This window comes from Brassica napus, chromosome C5, assembly GCF_020379485.1.
Source record: "Brassica napus cultivar Da-Ae chromosome C5, Da-Ae, whole genome shotgun sequence".
Lineage (NCBI taxonomy): Eukaryota > Viridiplantae > Streptophyta > Magnoliopsida > Brassicales > Brassicaceae > Brassica > Brassica napus.
In genome coordinates, this window is record NC_063448.1 from 438,849 (window position 1) to 454,077 (window position 15,229).

Consider the following 15,229-nt stretch of genomic DNA (forward strand, 5'->3'; position numbering starts at 1 on the left):
TACCATCTTAAATTAAAACTTATGGTGTGATTCAACTCAGGGAGTACCCCAGGAACGGTCTCTAACAAGGACTGGTGGAAGGCGACAGATGAGAAGTTCCAAGCTTGGCCTAGAACTGCTGGCCCTCCCGTCGTCATGAACCCCATTAGCCGTCAGAATTTCATCGTCAAGTCTCGTCCAGAATAAGGGATAAAAGGAGGATGTATCAATGCTTTTGTTTGAGATGAATGAGAATAATGATGATGTTTCTAGAACTTGTACTAAATAATAATACAACACTGTTTGTGGAACTAACTCCACGGTCTTAACATCTTCTGCTAAAGAAGAAAATCGATGCAAAAGTCCTTATGAGAGAAAAGCACACAAGTCCTAAAAAAATATAAACAAAACAAAGCTTTCTTTGGTTCCCTTTCATCTGCCATCATTGTCCTTCTGCTCCACCTTGCTTGCCTACTCTAAGTCCCACTGTCAGTTACAAAAAAAATGAATATCAACAAAATCATAGGATAGCTTTACAAATGCGTAGAAGATTGTGAGTTAATAGTATTTGCGATAACGCAAAGGAGTCACCGTTTGCACCACTTCCTCCAAGAGAGGTTTCCGGCTGTTGTAGCATCTGATGCTGCTGCATCCCGTTGTTGTTGTTGATACCCGTTGGTCTAATCCCCATGTGTCCTCCTTGCATAGCTTGTTGATGGTGTAGCTGAAGCTGCTGTTGCTGATCCTGAAGCTGGTGTGGGCTACCAAACTGCAAAGGACCTCTTTGAGTAGGGAAAATACCGGCGGGTGATGCTTGCTGTTGAGCCATCCCTGAAGCTTGTGAGTGTTGCATGAAGTAGCTAGGCGGTTGCATCGAAGGATGTGGTGCCGTCATCTAACAGAAACACACACAATAGTAAGGAAATCCAATATATATATATATATATATATATATATATTAATGATATGATTGATCCCATATGAATTTCAGCATCATGAAAAACAACCTGGGAAGCCATAGCTGGTGCAGGTGCAGGTCCTGTAGTAGGTGGAGGAGGTTGAGCATCAGCAATAGCAGCGAGGTACATCAAGTTCTTCTGGAGAAGAGCTTGGTACCTGCAAGTATATAACCATTGCAACTCTCGTAGTCCGTTAATATTCAAGAGATGGGAGAGAGAGAGAGAGACACACTTACTGTGCACATTCTGCAAGTTTTCCGAGATTCTGGTTCTCCATGATCGCCATTATCAGCTTTTTGTTCTCATCAAGGTACTGAAATTTAAGCACATGAAGGGGATAGATTAAGTACAAAAAAAAACAACCAAACATCTAATCACAATGTCCAAAACATGACTCTTAAAAATAAAATAAATAAATAACGAAGCTAAGACATTTTCACACAAATTGCCACCAAATAATCGAACCGTTATAGCATCACTAAAGATCACAAGAACTTATCTAACGCAATAAGACACAAAACATACAGAGAGGGAAGAAAGAAGAGACCTTTTGGATCTGCTCCGTGGTGATGTTAGATGACGGAATCGAAGGAACCATCGCCGGAAACATTTGCGGAGACTGCTGCTGCATCTTCTTAAACACCTAAACCCTACCTAGCTTTCTTCGAGATACACAGAGCCGAGAGAGATATTGATAGACCAGAGACCCCCACGCGCAAAACGAAATGATTGCCCAGGATTCCGACCAATATTTATAGATTATTATCCCTTCCCTTTGATTCGTCTACGATTTTATGACCAAAACTGTTATGTCTTTATTTCCTTTTAGTATAACTAGGGGTTTGGCCCGCCCTACGGGCGGGTGAATTTGCACTAAAATTATTTTATGTTTGAGTGTATTGTATTTTAATTTTACAAAATATTTGAAATTTTACTTTATATTGAAAATAATAAGTATTATATGTTTTTATTCTAAAATTATATTTTAAACTTCGCTAAATTTTGTTGGTTTGAAGTGAAAAACTACTAAAATTGTTTTGTTAAAGAATACAAAATTATTAAATCAGAAAACTAAAGAAAATGTAATGATTTATATTTCTATTTGATTTCTGTTTCAATTTGATATATTTGAAAAAAATTAAAGTAAGAATAATTAATATTTTTCATATTTTTAAGAGTATCAGATTTTAATATTATTATAATAACTAATTTCTCACGATAATAAATTACTACACCCACCTCCAAACTAAATCAATTGAAAATCAAATGTAATGTGATAAAATTATTAAAATTTATAATTTAAAGTAATATACAAATATTTTCAATATTGTCTTAGTATGTATTATGTAACAACAAATGATGTTTTATAATATATATTTGTTTTCTTTTATATTAGATTTTTAATTTATAATAAAATTTTCTTTAATTTTTAGTGTTTTACTAATTATTTTTGTAAATTATTTTAAGCATTTGTTGAACTTTTTTATAAAAACAATTTGTTGAAAATTTTGCTCATACTATTTGAAAATATTTTATAGATTAATAGTGTTATAAATTAACAAATTATTATAGTTCTAACATAATTTTACTTGAGTTTTATACCCTATCTTATTAAATAATTTACTTTGAGTGAACCAAACATAAAAAAAAATTAAATGTAGTATAACCATTAATAATCTGAAAATTAAGATGAACCAGACTGCGTATAAATGTTTTCTGAAAAAAAAAAAATCTTAAAGAAATAACTAAATCCTTTAGTCTTTTTAATGTTGGCTGTATTGAATGAAAGTATATAATTCCTATCTAATCAAATATCTCATTCTTAGTTTCAACATAGTTGCAACGATAACATCGTAAAACATATATATAATTACCTAACTAAATGGAACAACACAATATGTTGGGTTTATATTTCAGCCCAAAACAATCAAAGAATATGTCACCAAGCAAACAATTATGCACACTAAAACTGCAGTGTTTCTTGTTTTGAAGCTTAGAATAATTTTTTTAAAGATTTAAAGAGAGCTATGAAAATCAGAAGCATACCCTAGTTTCATAACAATCCCCAAAAACAGAGGAGAAATCCTAATTGGATTTCACAATGATGACCTCAAATGTTATTTTCTCTCTTTTTCTGATCAAAAATAAAAACTCATACGATGATGACAACGAATGTTTGTTTCTCTACACTAAAAATGGCCACTATTTCAAAACTTATTTGTCTTTATATTCTCTGCTACAAATAGAGAAAGCTGATCTAAAAATAACAATCGTTGCATAAAAGTATCCCTTATTTTTTCACATGATTCTTCAACTGCTTATTTTTTTCTCTTTCACATACACAGGTCTACGATTTCGCTTTTACACATATCGATCAGTGGCTGCTCAGAAGTTGAATACTGGTTAAAAAACATCCTAAAATAGTTAACTTTTGTTGGAGTCCAACACCACATGTTTCTTCTCTTTACCGCCATTTTAACTTATGTCATCGCCACCATCTCTGTCAACATTCTCCTTGCAATCCTCCAAACCCAACGTTGCGGCCTATCCCTCGGCCCAGTCCTATAATTTATAACCTAAGTGCACATCCTCTGTTCCAGCTAAGAGACATGTCTTTCGAGAGACATAGATATAAGAGCCACCTGAAAAGTCCAAGTTGGCATTTCCTTTCTTGTATGAGATCTAAGTCATTATTGGCTACAAATGTTGGAAAATAATTCACTATCTTTTAACTTATATACGCCACCAAAATAGTGTCAGATGCTTAAAAATAAGTGCTAATGTGGCAATTACCCGTTATTGCAAATTCCTCCAGCGCATCATGTATCCGATTCTGAATATCCTCTAAAGGCCCAGATTCTAAGCTTTAGGGATGAAAGTAAGAGGTTATCAATTTAAAAGAAACATATGTAATGACGACATAAGCATCTAACTTTAGGAAATAATAATGTGATTCCAACTATAGTGACTCCAAGTAACTTTTAAAGAAAAGTATCTTACCACACCAAAGAATCGTTGAGGAACCCCTAGCCTCTGAGATGAGGGTAACATTTATTTATGCTCCCATGTTGTCTATGTCCCCTCAGTGGCAAAAAAAAGAACTATTTACTAAGTTCATATGTATAAAATTTAGCATATAATAAATCAGACCACAAATTGTTTATAGTCATTTAATTGCTTACTTAAAATTCAGGAGAGCTTCACAGTCAATGTCTTTAACCAATCTGGCATGAATCACACATAATAAATATGGAGATAATTGAATCATGTTTCGAAATTTATTCGGTCACATCTCATCTCATCCATATATAATGAAAAGAAGTACGCATTGCAATTATGAAACAGTACATTCCATCAGAAAACAAACCGTAAAGATGCTTCTGAGACTTACAAACTCAATCGCATGAAAATGCAAGAAGATGACCCAAGCAACAAATACTCTTCTTCACAAAATAAACTTGAACTGAAAAAGCCGATAAAACAACGCCAATCCATAACTTTTGGTTCCTCAAGCTGCTTGCTTTGTCTAGTTGAATCTTTGATCTTATCAGCTTCTGGAAACCATTATGAGACGGCGTTTAGGTTAGGGGGAGGATGAGTGATTTTTAGATTTTTGAGAATTAGATTTTAGGTTGGGCTGCGAAATGGTTTAAATGGGCTGCAAAGGTTAACTTAATTTTTGTATCCAAGCCTAGTCCACAATGACATGGCACTTTGATTGGTCCTGATTATTTTGACCATGTGGATAGCTTTAGGAAGCTTAAAAATAGCTTCTTTTATATAGTGGGATAATGACGAATGTTTCGACATATTTGGGCCCTGAGGTCCAACATAATACTTTAATACAAGGCCCATGTGTTATCAAACAAGTTACATTACGGTGGTTCTGGCTAATTTGGAAGGTCCAGCCCAATCACCCCTGTTGGTTCACTTTAATTTCGCCATGTTTTTTCATACAAGAGGAGATAACTTAATTTTTCATACAAAAGAGTTTATTCGAATAATTCGTAGGCAAATGAAAACTCTACAAACAACAAAAAAGAAGAAGTAAATAAACAAATTTGAATTAATTTTTCGTACAAAAGAGTTTATTCGTACTAATCTAATAACTCATTGGCGAATGAAAACTTTACTAACAAACAAACAAAAACAAAAGTATACTATAAAATTAAATTTGGACTGAAGAAGTTCAATTTGATAACAAAATGTAATTGCTTTCATGTGATGGCGACGTGAATATTATTGTACCCGACTTTGAGAAAATAAAAAACTTATAACAGACTCAATTATTGAATGAGTGGTTCAGTCTGCATTATTTCCTTTTTTTATTCGTGAAATATTTTTTTTTAAAAAATATTGTATCATTATTAGTTTTGCCATAACTCATTTAACTCACTGTCTGCCACAGTTTTCTGCATTTTCGGCTGTATTCTAATATCAGAAAAATCAGACGAATATATAAGAGGATATAAATAAAAGAAAGAAGAGTCTTTGTTGTATAAGAACAGAAATATAAAAACATTATCACATTCTGTGTCATCTGAGTTTATCAGGAAGGATTTGTGGGGTTCACAATGACCTTTACTCACATGGAAATATCAACTATTTCAATCATCTCGTTTTTTTTTAACATACTTTTCTCTAAATCAAATCTATAACAGTTACATAAATGATTGGAAATAAAAAAACCTGTTGTTGTAACTAGTAACCATATATTTGAAAATGTAAGCCAATAATTTTGATTTTAACATAAACAGGAAAAAATCATTAATCTACCTTTTTAGTCAAATCATTAATCTATACCCAAGATAGAAAGAGAAGAAGATTGACCACACAATTATATGTAATAAAATCTACCTCACAAAAAACATTTTAAACTCATTATAGAAGAACATCTGATTACTTTCCTTGAAATAAAACCATATCCACATATATTTAAGAAAGCCCAACTTCCATATAATCCAAATTCTGAACCTCAAAACTAGATTGGAGTTTATATAAATTACCACTAACACAAAAAAAAAAAAGAATGGATGAATGTGATGTTTTGGCAAGATAAAAAAATAAGAATTTGACCCCAAAAAAATGAATGAAAGAATGTAAAGTAACGTACGTACAATCCAACACACGGGAAGGACGCGGAACAGAAACTAATGTGTTACCGGCAAGTGCATGTGGGACCCAGATTAAATGCGTGAATCTCACTCTCCCTATTACAACTCTCGCTCGCCCGCTTCGTTATATTCCCACCATCCATCCATCCACTAGCAAGCGAGAGACAGAGAGAATCATAACTCGAGTTCTTTGAGTTTACTTGTTATTGTGATTTTTTCCTTGATCTTCGTTTAGGAAGAGAGTAAAATATGATCGGGAGTAGAAAGAGGGCGACGCCGGCGAGCAGGACTCGAGTGGGGAACTACGAGGTGGGACGAACTCTAGGCGAAGGTAGCTTCGCTAAGGTCAAATACGCTAGGAACACCGTCACGGGAGATATAGCCGCTATTAAAATCCTCGACCGAGATAAGGTTCTACGTCACAAAATGGTTGAACAGGTTCGTATGTAATCTTACTACATATTCTAGTAATAGTTTGAGTTCGTGATTAGGGACCCACATGTCCGAGGTAGGTTTTGTAGGTCTTAGGTTAATGATTTGTTAAACTTTTTAAAAAACTTCCAGCTAAAAACGGATTAGAATTTATACAAATGTTTTTATGGATTTGAAGACCATGAAATCTGTCATAGTACGTACTCGTTGATCACGACAATGACAGTGGTTATGAGCATGATCTTGATGTTATATGATGAGCATGCGTCTTTATTTATTTATTTTCTTCGTGGATGCAGCTTAAAAGAGAAATATCGACAATGAAACTAATTAAACATCCAAATGTGGTTGAAATCATTGAGGTAAGAATATAATGGCTTTTTAATATTTTCAAACATATATGTGTGTATGTACTAATAAGTCTCGAGTCTTAGCGTGTTAAAAAACCTCAATATGTAATGTTCGGTGATGTGTTCAAAAAAAAAAAAATGTAATGTTCGGTGCTGGCAGGTTATGGCGAGCAAAACGAAGATCTATATCGTTCTTGAGCTTGTCAATGGAGGTGAACTCTTTGATAAAATTGTAAGCATATCTAATCCGCACACTATTTCACTCTTACTTACGCTTTCACTGTATTTGATCAAATCTAATGGCTTAACTTGAGAGTTTCTTTGATCATGTTCTCAGTTTTCCACTGTTTTTACTAACGTCATTCTTGGATATGAATCATACAATAGGCTCAGCAAGGGAGACTTAAGGAGGATGAAGCTCGGAGATATGTTCAGCAGCTCATCAATGCCGTTGATTACTGCCACAGTCGAGGGGTCTACCACAGAGATCTCAAGGTCTTTTATCTTCAAATTGTGCACTTCTTTGATATGCTGATATTTATTATGTTCAAAGCTTCTCAACCTATATGTTGTTTGCCTGTTGCAGCCTGAAAATCTTCTTCTTGATGCAAATGGGGTTTTAAAAGTTTCTGATTTTGGGTTAAGCGCTTTCTCACTACAAGTTCGGGTAAGTCATCTAGTTTATCATTTGGATATCATGGCAAATGAACAATATATCAATCTCTTTTTTTCACACATTTGATTGTTGTAACTTGTAAGCACTAAGCACCAATTTTTTGAATGCAGGAAGATGGTTTGCTTCACACAGCTTGTGGAACCCCCAACTATGTTGCTCCTGAGGTACATGCTAACAGTTTCAGCAATAAAAAAGGCAATGCATATTAAGTGTACCAAGAAATCTAATAATCGACCAAAATAAGATTTTAAATATTTCAAGAATTGCTATTCTTTTTAGAAAATTTTTGTAGGCCGTAGATCTATGATGTTCATCAAATATATGAGTCTAATCTCTACAGCATCTTTTTGTGGGCAGGTTTTGTCGGACAAAGGCTATGACGGTGCAGCAGCAGATGTATGGTCCTGTGGTGTTATTCTATTTGTTCTCATGGCTGGTTACTTGCCCTTTGATGAGCCAAATCTCATGACATTATATAAACGTGTACGTGTTATAACAAGCTTCTCTTCATCTGCTTGTTACTATTTTCTAAGTACTTTTATTATCTCATCTTTGGCGTTCAACTTCAGATATGCAAGGCTGAATTCAACTGCCCACCATGGTTCTCGCCAGGTGCCAAGAATGTCATTAAGCGTATTCTTGATCCCAGCCCTATAACCGTGAGCGTCTAAAACTCTTAATTAAAATTGATTTGTGATCATAAAATGCTGTAAACGAAAAGACCAAAATGGTCTACACCGTTAAAGAACTTAACAAACACTGTTTTCATTAATTGTAGAGAATAAGTATCGCAGAGTTGCTAGAAGATGAATGGTTCAAGCAAGGGTACAAGACGCCATCATTTGAGCAAGATGATGAAGACATAACCATTGATGATGTTGATGCTGCTTTCAGTAACTCCAAGGTAAATAACCGCCTTTGTGGGCCGGTAATATACCAACCAGTATATTTTACCAACTAATAATTACTCTTTCGTGCTCTGCTACTATAGGAATGTCTTGTAACAGAGAAGAAGGAGAAACCTGAATCGATGAATGCTTTTGAACTTATCTCTAGCTCAAACGAGTTCAGTCTTGAAAACTTGTTCGAGAAGCAAGCCGTATGGACCCTTTTTCTACTTACTATTTGTTTTGATGATTGTCTAACATCATGCACAGGTTTGTCTAAATGATTTGCTTGTGTAATTTTCAGCAACTTGTGAAGAAAGAGACGCGGTTTACTTCAAACCGACCTGCAAGCGAAATAATGTCGAAGATGGAAGAAACCGCAAAGCCATTAGGCTTCAATGTCCGTAAAGACAAGTACAAGGTTTGTTTGTATTCTTGATTTTGTATGCGTTAGTCATTCATTAGACTTTTTTCTGGCTTCGTTAAAGATTGTTAAATAAAATCGCAGATAAAAATGAAAGGAGACAAAAGTGGTCGCAAAGGCCAGCTCTCAGTTGCTACAGAGGTATGTATTTAAAAACAAAATAGAGATGAACACTCTCTTATTGATCATTAGTACCTGTTAAGTAATTATGTTGGTTTGGTTATTTGGTGTAACAGGTGTTTGAAGTGGCACCATCGTTACATGTGGTAGAGCTTAGGAAAACCGGCGGTGACACCCTCGAGTTTCACAAGGTATGTATTCGGTCCATGAACCGGTTAGAATCTTTAACTGGTTTAGTTTTCTAATTGGGTTTCTAAATTAATCTGTTTTACAGTTCTACAAAACCTTCTCATCTGGATTAAAGGATGTAGTCTGGAATACTGATGGAGCAGCTCAAGATCATAAAGTTTAATAAGTTCATTAGCAAGTTGTTCTATTCAAAAGCAATATAAACTAAACCAAGAAAGAAAGAAAGAGCATTGAACAAGTTGAAACTTTAACATGAACCTTCAAAGATAGTAGATAACTAAAAATATTAGCCCTGCTGACTTTTGTCCGAACCGAACGGGCCGAACCGAGCCGAACCGAAATTTTTGGTTTTCGGTTCGGTTTCGGTTTTGAGTTCGGCTTAGTTCGGTAGAATTTTGAAAAGTAATTCGGTTTTCGGTTCGGTTCGGTTTCCGATTTTCAAAAAAAAAATTAAGAAGCCGAAAAATATCCGAAAATAACCAAAAACCAAAACCGAATTTAACCGAAAATATCCGAACTTAACCGAAATAACCGAATTTAACCGAAAATATCCAATTTTTTTTTTGGAAAATTAGACCGAAATTAACCGAAAACAAAAAAAAACGGTTATTTTCGGAAATAATTTTGAAAACCGAAATTAACCGAACCGAAATTAACCGAACCGAAATTTAATTCGGTTAATTTCGGAATAGGTTTTAAAAATTTCGGTAAACCGAAAACCGACGGTTCGGTTCAGTTTCAGAAAACCGAAGTCGCAGGGCTAAAAAAAATTGTCAAACCTAAGAACATGATTAACAATGCATGGGTTCTTATTTGATTTTTTTTTTGTCTGATAAAAAAAATTAAAAAGCGAATCAATCGCAGACCGCTACGTATCAGTGGGGTCCGCGAATAGTGCAAGAACCAAGTTAAACTCAGTCCTTATTGAAGACGCGGAAGACACGGTTTTTATAAAAACAGTGAGACCCGCTCCTTTAACAAACCAGAGCCACCGTTAATTATGCTCTAATGGGCTATGAAGTATTATATCCACATGCGATATTCCTCAAAACTCGGTGTGGCTTTCTTTGAATCAACTCAATTTGTCAAAGACCAATGAAATAAAGGGATTGTTTCATCAAAACTCACGAATTTCACTATTTGACTATAGTTGAAACATTCCGTAATCTAATATTTACATGAATTAATATGCATATACCAATTCTAGTTTATACTATCGATATTAAAAAATGTTCTGTCGTGTTGCTTATATGGATATTGGTACACTGAAGGACGCTGTAGAGTGCATATATTATCGTACTGCCAACATTAACAACAATGCCACTTGTTCTACGTATTCGAAATCGTTTTATTAATGTTGCAACCATCTAAATTGCTAGTCCGATTTTATACATTGTATGTGAAGATAATATATATATTTTGTATTTATTCATACATTGATGGCGAACTGGTTTCTAGTTAGTTGGTGTTAATTAGGCCGACCAATATTAACTGTTCGTCTAAGTTCTACACATGGGCACTAGTCCATTTATTATCATCATTGTTTCATTTAAGTACTTTGATATTGCAGTTAAGTAGCGTTGTACCACACCTTTTTAGCTCTTATTACGCTCATGAAGTTTGACGTCGATAGATAAACTTGTTTTCTACTCCTATATACGCTCTCTGTTCCACAAATGTTCTAATATTTTCATTTGATAATCTATATAACTTGATAACCTGTTTAATCTACACTAAGTAGTTTAATATATGTTCTCGGTTCTTCTAATAAGACTAGCGAGTTAAGACAACACAAATATGTTTGTACTTCGTACACTAGTAAAATGTTGTAAATTGAAATGATTTCACAATAAATATAAAACGATGTTAAATAAGCGAAGATTGAAAGATATCAAAGTTATCAGTATTGACTAAAATAATTCATAAGTTAAGTTTGTTTAAAATAAAATTCAGAAGTTACGTGACTCATAAGCCCACAAAAGCGACTCGTTGTTTGCTAGGTAATTAGCTCCTCTGTCTCTGTCGGCCCTTCAATGTCCATTTTTGACACCTTTGCACAATCAAATTTGTAGTTTTATTAGGTAAAGATATTAGAAAACTATAAATACAGTTCCGCAATGTTGATCGACAGGTCGATTTCCAGTCACTTTAATATTGTTAACAGTAACACCCATACTGCTAAAATAAGTTCATAGTATTTCAGCATTTTAACTCCAGGTTAGGGCTGAGCATTTTATCCGTTAGATTTGATTTGATTTGTTATTCGTTTCAATTCAATCCAAAAATTTCGGATATCCGTAAACTTTCGAAGCAAAGCAAATACTAAAAATTAATATTCGTTAAAATCGAAGCAAATCACAAATATTAAAATTTTGGGAAGCGGATATCCGATCCGATCCGTCAATATATAAATACATGTATATCTTGATTATATTTAAAGTTTTTAATATATAAAATTATATAATTATTATTCTAACATATGATTTGATAAATTCTATTCACATTATTACTTATATAAAAATATTACATAAAGGAAGAGAACACATTTATGACAATTATAATTTTTTTGCTTAAGTTTTTTGTTATTATAATTGTTAACTAAGTTCAAAAAATTTACAAAATATGTAGATTCGCTACTTCTTTTAATTTTTATCATATATATCATGCAAAAAATTATTTTACAAAACAAATTTGTATCAAAAATTTAAGATTATTTGTATTAATGAAAACATATGAGATATCCGTAAGTATTCGTAAATATCCGTAAATATCTATTTGTTTTCTGGATATCCATTTTTCCGAATATTCGTGTTTTCCGAAGCAAAACAAATCGAAAAATTAGATATCCGTGACATACGAAATAAATCACAAATACCTTCAAAAACCCGGATATCCGATCCGTGCCTATGCCTACTCCAGATAATATCAAAATTTTACATTGGCAGACAAAATATTATTTGTTAATAGAAACCATTTGTGGAATTTTATTCATTAAATCAACGTCTTAGTGGAGACAGCCTAATTTTATATGATGTTGACAACAATATCGAAACATTGAATTTGGATGGGTATATAATGGAGAAAAAACAAAATGTGCTGATGTTAAGAAGTAATCCAACCCATTGTCAATTTATCATGGTCCATAGACTCCATACAGAGGAGTTTGCATGCAGGCGAGAATACACAATTACATAAAAATAGCAAATTTGAATATATGGGGACACGCTTTCGTCTACCCTTGTAGTTGAGATTGGAAAAGGGAACGCTTCTCATGAACGAAAGAAACGTTCCTCTAACACATTTCCTTCAAATTTATAAGTCAATACATAATATTTTATCAACTTGTAATATTTAATTGTTAGTTTTCAAACACTCTCTCTCAGACTCACTCAATCTTGGATGAACAATGTATCTGCTAATGGCTGTCTAAAACAGTTTAATTAGTAAGAAAAATGTATCTAATAAACATGTCATATTGTGTTGTAGCACTCTAGTTAACGAATTATGCTAAACAAAAATAGAAAGTTAGGAGGCCGAAGTTTATGTGTGAAACAGAAACCTAGATTTATGATCTAACCATACGTGTGTTCAGCTGGGAGTTGAAAGACTTTTGAAAATGTACTATTCATTATTTGCATTTCGTGTGACAAGAAGTGACGAATAATCTGACTACTTAATTTAATATGAAGGTCCCATTTAGGTAGTTGAGCTAAATAGTATCGCGGAACCACCCACCATTAATTTCGAATATTATTCATTCCTCTCTTCTTCTTCTTTTTTGGTTAAATCATAACTACTGTTATCGTCGTATTATTTAAAATCATACTATTGTCTTTTCTCTTTCTTGCACTTAATAGCAATTCTATATATCTCTTCACCTGCACTCGCCCTGATTTCACGAAAACCATCCAGATTCACCATTTTTAATATTTTTCCTTCATCATTTTCTCTCCTTCTCCAGAGCTGCCTAAGCATTTAATAATCATACACATTTTTTTATCCCGTTTGAAATATTCCGACCAAAAATGACGGAGAGAACAAACAGCATAGAAATGGATCAAGAAAGATTAACGGCCGAGATGGCGTTCCAAGATTCTTCACCGGCCATTATACGAATCCAGAGACATTTGCCGGATTTATTAACGTCCGTTAAGCTTAAGTACGTGAAGCTTGGACTTCACAACTCTTGCAACTTCACCACCTTTCTCTTCTTCCTCATCATTCTCCCCTTAACCGGAACCGTGCTGGTTCAGCTAACCGGCCTAACGTTGGATATGCTCTCTGAGCTTTGGTCTAATCGGGTGCTCCAACTCAACGGGTCGACAAGACTCACCTGCTCCGTTTTCCTTTGTTTCGCTTTGACCCTCTACGTGACTAACCGGTCTAAACCGGTTTACTTAGTGGACTTCTCCTGCTACAAACCGGAAGACGAGAGGAAAATGTCCGTGAATTCCTTCTTGAAGATGACGGAGGAAAACGGAGCGTTCACCGATGACACGGTTCAGTTCCAGCAAAGAATCTCGAACCGGGCCGGTTTAGGAGACGAAACCTATTTTCCACGTGGCATAACCTCAAATCCCCCGAAGCTAAACATGTCTGAGGCACGTGCTGAAGCTGAAGCAGTTATGTTCGGAGCATTAGATTCCCTTTTCGAGAAAACCGGGATTAAACCGGCTGAAATAGGAATCTTGATAGTAAACTGCAGCTTATTCAGCCCGACGCCGTCTCTATCGGCGATGATCGTGAACCGCTACAAGATGAGACAAGACATCAAAAGCTACAACCTCGGAGGAATGGGCTGCTCCGCCGGATTAATCTCAATCGAACTCGCCAACAATCTCCTCAAAGCAAACCCTAATTCTTGCGCTGTCGTGGTCAGCACGGAAAACATAACCCTAAATTGGTATTTCGGCAACGACCGGTCAATGCTCCTCTGCAACTGCATCTTCCGTATGGGAGGCGCAGCGATCCTCCTCTCTAACCGACGACAAGACCGGTCAAAGTCAAAGTACGAGCTAGTTAACGTCGTGCGGACACATAAAGGATCAGACGACAAGAACTACAATTGCGTGTACCAGAAGGAAGACGAAAGAGGAACGATCGGTGTCTCTTTATCTAAGGAGCTTATGTCCGTCGCGGGAGATGCTCTGAAAACAAACATCACGACGTTAGGACCGATGGTCCTTCCATTGTCGGAACAGTTAATGTTTTTGATTTCGTTGGTCAAAAGGAAGTTGTTCAAACTCAAAGTGAAGCCCTATATTCCAGATTTCAAGCTAGCTTTTGAGCATTTCTGTATACACGCAGGCGGTAGAGCGGTTCTTGACGAGGTTCAGAAGAATCTTGATCTTAAAGATTGGCATATGGAGCCTTCTAGGATGACTTTGCACCGTTTTGGTAACACTTCGAGTAGCTCGCTGTGGTATGAGATGGCTTACACCGAAGCTAAGGGTCGGGTTAAAACAGGTGATCGACTTTGGCAGATTGCGTTTGGGTCTGGTTTCAAGTGTAACAGTGCGGTTTGGAAAGCGTTACGAGCGGTTTCGACGGAGGAGTTGACGGGTAATGCGTGGGCTGGTTCGGTTGAGGATTATCCTGTGAAGATTGTGCAATGATTGGTTGGATCGGTCTTATTATGTAATTGTTGTGTACTTCTTGATGTTAAATATTTTTATGTAAGTAAGCTGTCAAATGAAGATTATAATCTAATTAATTATACAAATGCGTGTTTGGTATACGTTAGTTGATTTTTTGTAATATGGTAAACCAGAAATTTGAAAATCTGTCAAAAGACAGACATATGTCGTCGTATCTTCGTAATCTACACGACAGATACTAAAGTGATTTTTATATTTTACTAAGTTCAGATTTCTGGGTGCCCTTTTTTATACTCTTTTCAATTTCTATGGATATTTCTTCTTCTAGTTTTGTAAAAGTAGCGGAGAAGGTCTCCACGAGAACGCATATCCATTACAAAATTCTCTTGGTTCTTCAAAGTCTTGATCTTATATTAATAACTTACTAAGGTCCGGTCAACAACTCTTCTAGGTTGAGGTCGTTGAAATATCATCTGCATATAACAAGAACAACAACAACAAA

At 35.0% G+C, this 15,229-nt stretch overlaps 3 protein-coding genes across 4 annotated transcripts; 2 read left to right on the top strand and 1 right to left on the bottom strand.

Moving 5' to 3' along the window:
• Nucleotides 1-240: 240 nt before the first annotated feature.
• LOC106401957 (GRF1-interacting factor 2) lies at nucleotides 241-1,745 on the bottom strand. Its single transcript, XM_013842583.3, has 5 exons — nucleotides 1,486-1,745; nucleotides 1,175-1,251; nucleotides 987-1,095; nucleotides 571-874; nucleotides 241-465 (listed from the first exon to the last, which is right to left on the bottom strand). The coding sequence occupies exons 1-5, from the start codon at nucleotides 1,567-1,569 to the stop codon at nucleotides 422-424; spliced, it is 618 nt and encodes a 205-aa protein (XP_013698037.1). The 5' UTR covers nucleotides 1,570-1,745; the 3' UTR covers nucleotides 241-421.
• A 4,433-nt stretch (nucleotides 1,746-6,178) lies between these two features.
• Nucleotides 6,179-9,381, top strand: LOC106401821 (CBL-interacting serine/threonine-protein kinase 9-like). Of its 2 annotated transcripts, NM_001315665.1 has the most exon segments (14): nucleotides 6,302-6,490; nucleotides 6,784-6,846; nucleotides 6,995-7,066; nucleotides 7,222-7,329; nucleotides 7,421-7,501; nucleotides 7,621-7,674; nucleotides 7,868-7,993; nucleotides 8,080-8,169; nucleotides 8,289-8,414; nucleotides 8,502-8,609; nucleotides 8,702-8,818; nucleotides 8,906-8,962; nucleotides 9,058-9,132; nucleotides 9,216-9,296. In NM_001315665.1, coding segments are annotated over 14 exon segments (1,344 nt in total). In that variant the 3' UTR covers nucleotides 9,294-9,296.
• A 3,555-nt stretch (nucleotides 9,382-12,936) lies between these two features.
• On the top strand, nucleotides 12,937-14,998 carry LOC106401381 (3-ketoacyl-CoA synthase 1-like). The gene has a single exon (XM_048757639.1). The coding sequence runs from the start codon at nucleotides 13,156-13,158 to the stop codon at nucleotides 14,743-14,745; it is 1,590 nt and encodes a 529-aa protein (XP_048613596.1). The 5' UTR covers nucleotides 12,937-13,155; the 3' UTR covers nucleotides 14,746-14,998.
• The last annotated feature ends 231 nt before the right edge of the window (nucleotides 14,999-15,229 follow it).

Bases quoted from the DNA above. Each gene is read 5' to 3' on its own strand.
- LOC106401957 (XM_013842583.3), bottom strand. From the start codon at position 1,569: ATGCAGCAGCAGTCTCCGCAAATGTTTCCGGCGATGGTTCCTTCGATT. The intron at 1,252-1,485 runs GTCTCTTCTTTC...CTTAAATTTCAG, and splicing joins CCACGGAGCAGATCCAAAAG to TACCTTGATGAGAACAAAAA. The intron at 875-986 runs GTTGTTTTTCAT...TGTTTCTGTTAG, and splicing joins CACCAGCTATGGCTTCCCAG to ATGACGGCACCACATCCTTC.
- LOC106401821 (XM_048756555.1), top strand. From the start codon at position 6,302: ATGATCGGGAGTAGAAAGAGGGCGACGCCGGCGAGCAGGACTCGAGTG. The intron at 8,610-8,701 runs GTATGGACCCTT...TGTAATTTTCAG, and splicing joins ACTTGTTCGAGAAGCAAGCC to CAACTTGTGAAGAAAGAGAC. The intron at 8,963-9,057 runs GTATGTATTTAA...TTGGTGTAACAG, and splicing joins AGCTCTCAGTTGCTACAGAG to GTGTTTGAAGTGGCACCATC.
- LOC106401381 (XM_048757639.1), top strand. From the start codon at position 13,156: ATGACGGAGAGAACAAACAGCATAGAAATGGATCAAGAAAGATTAACG.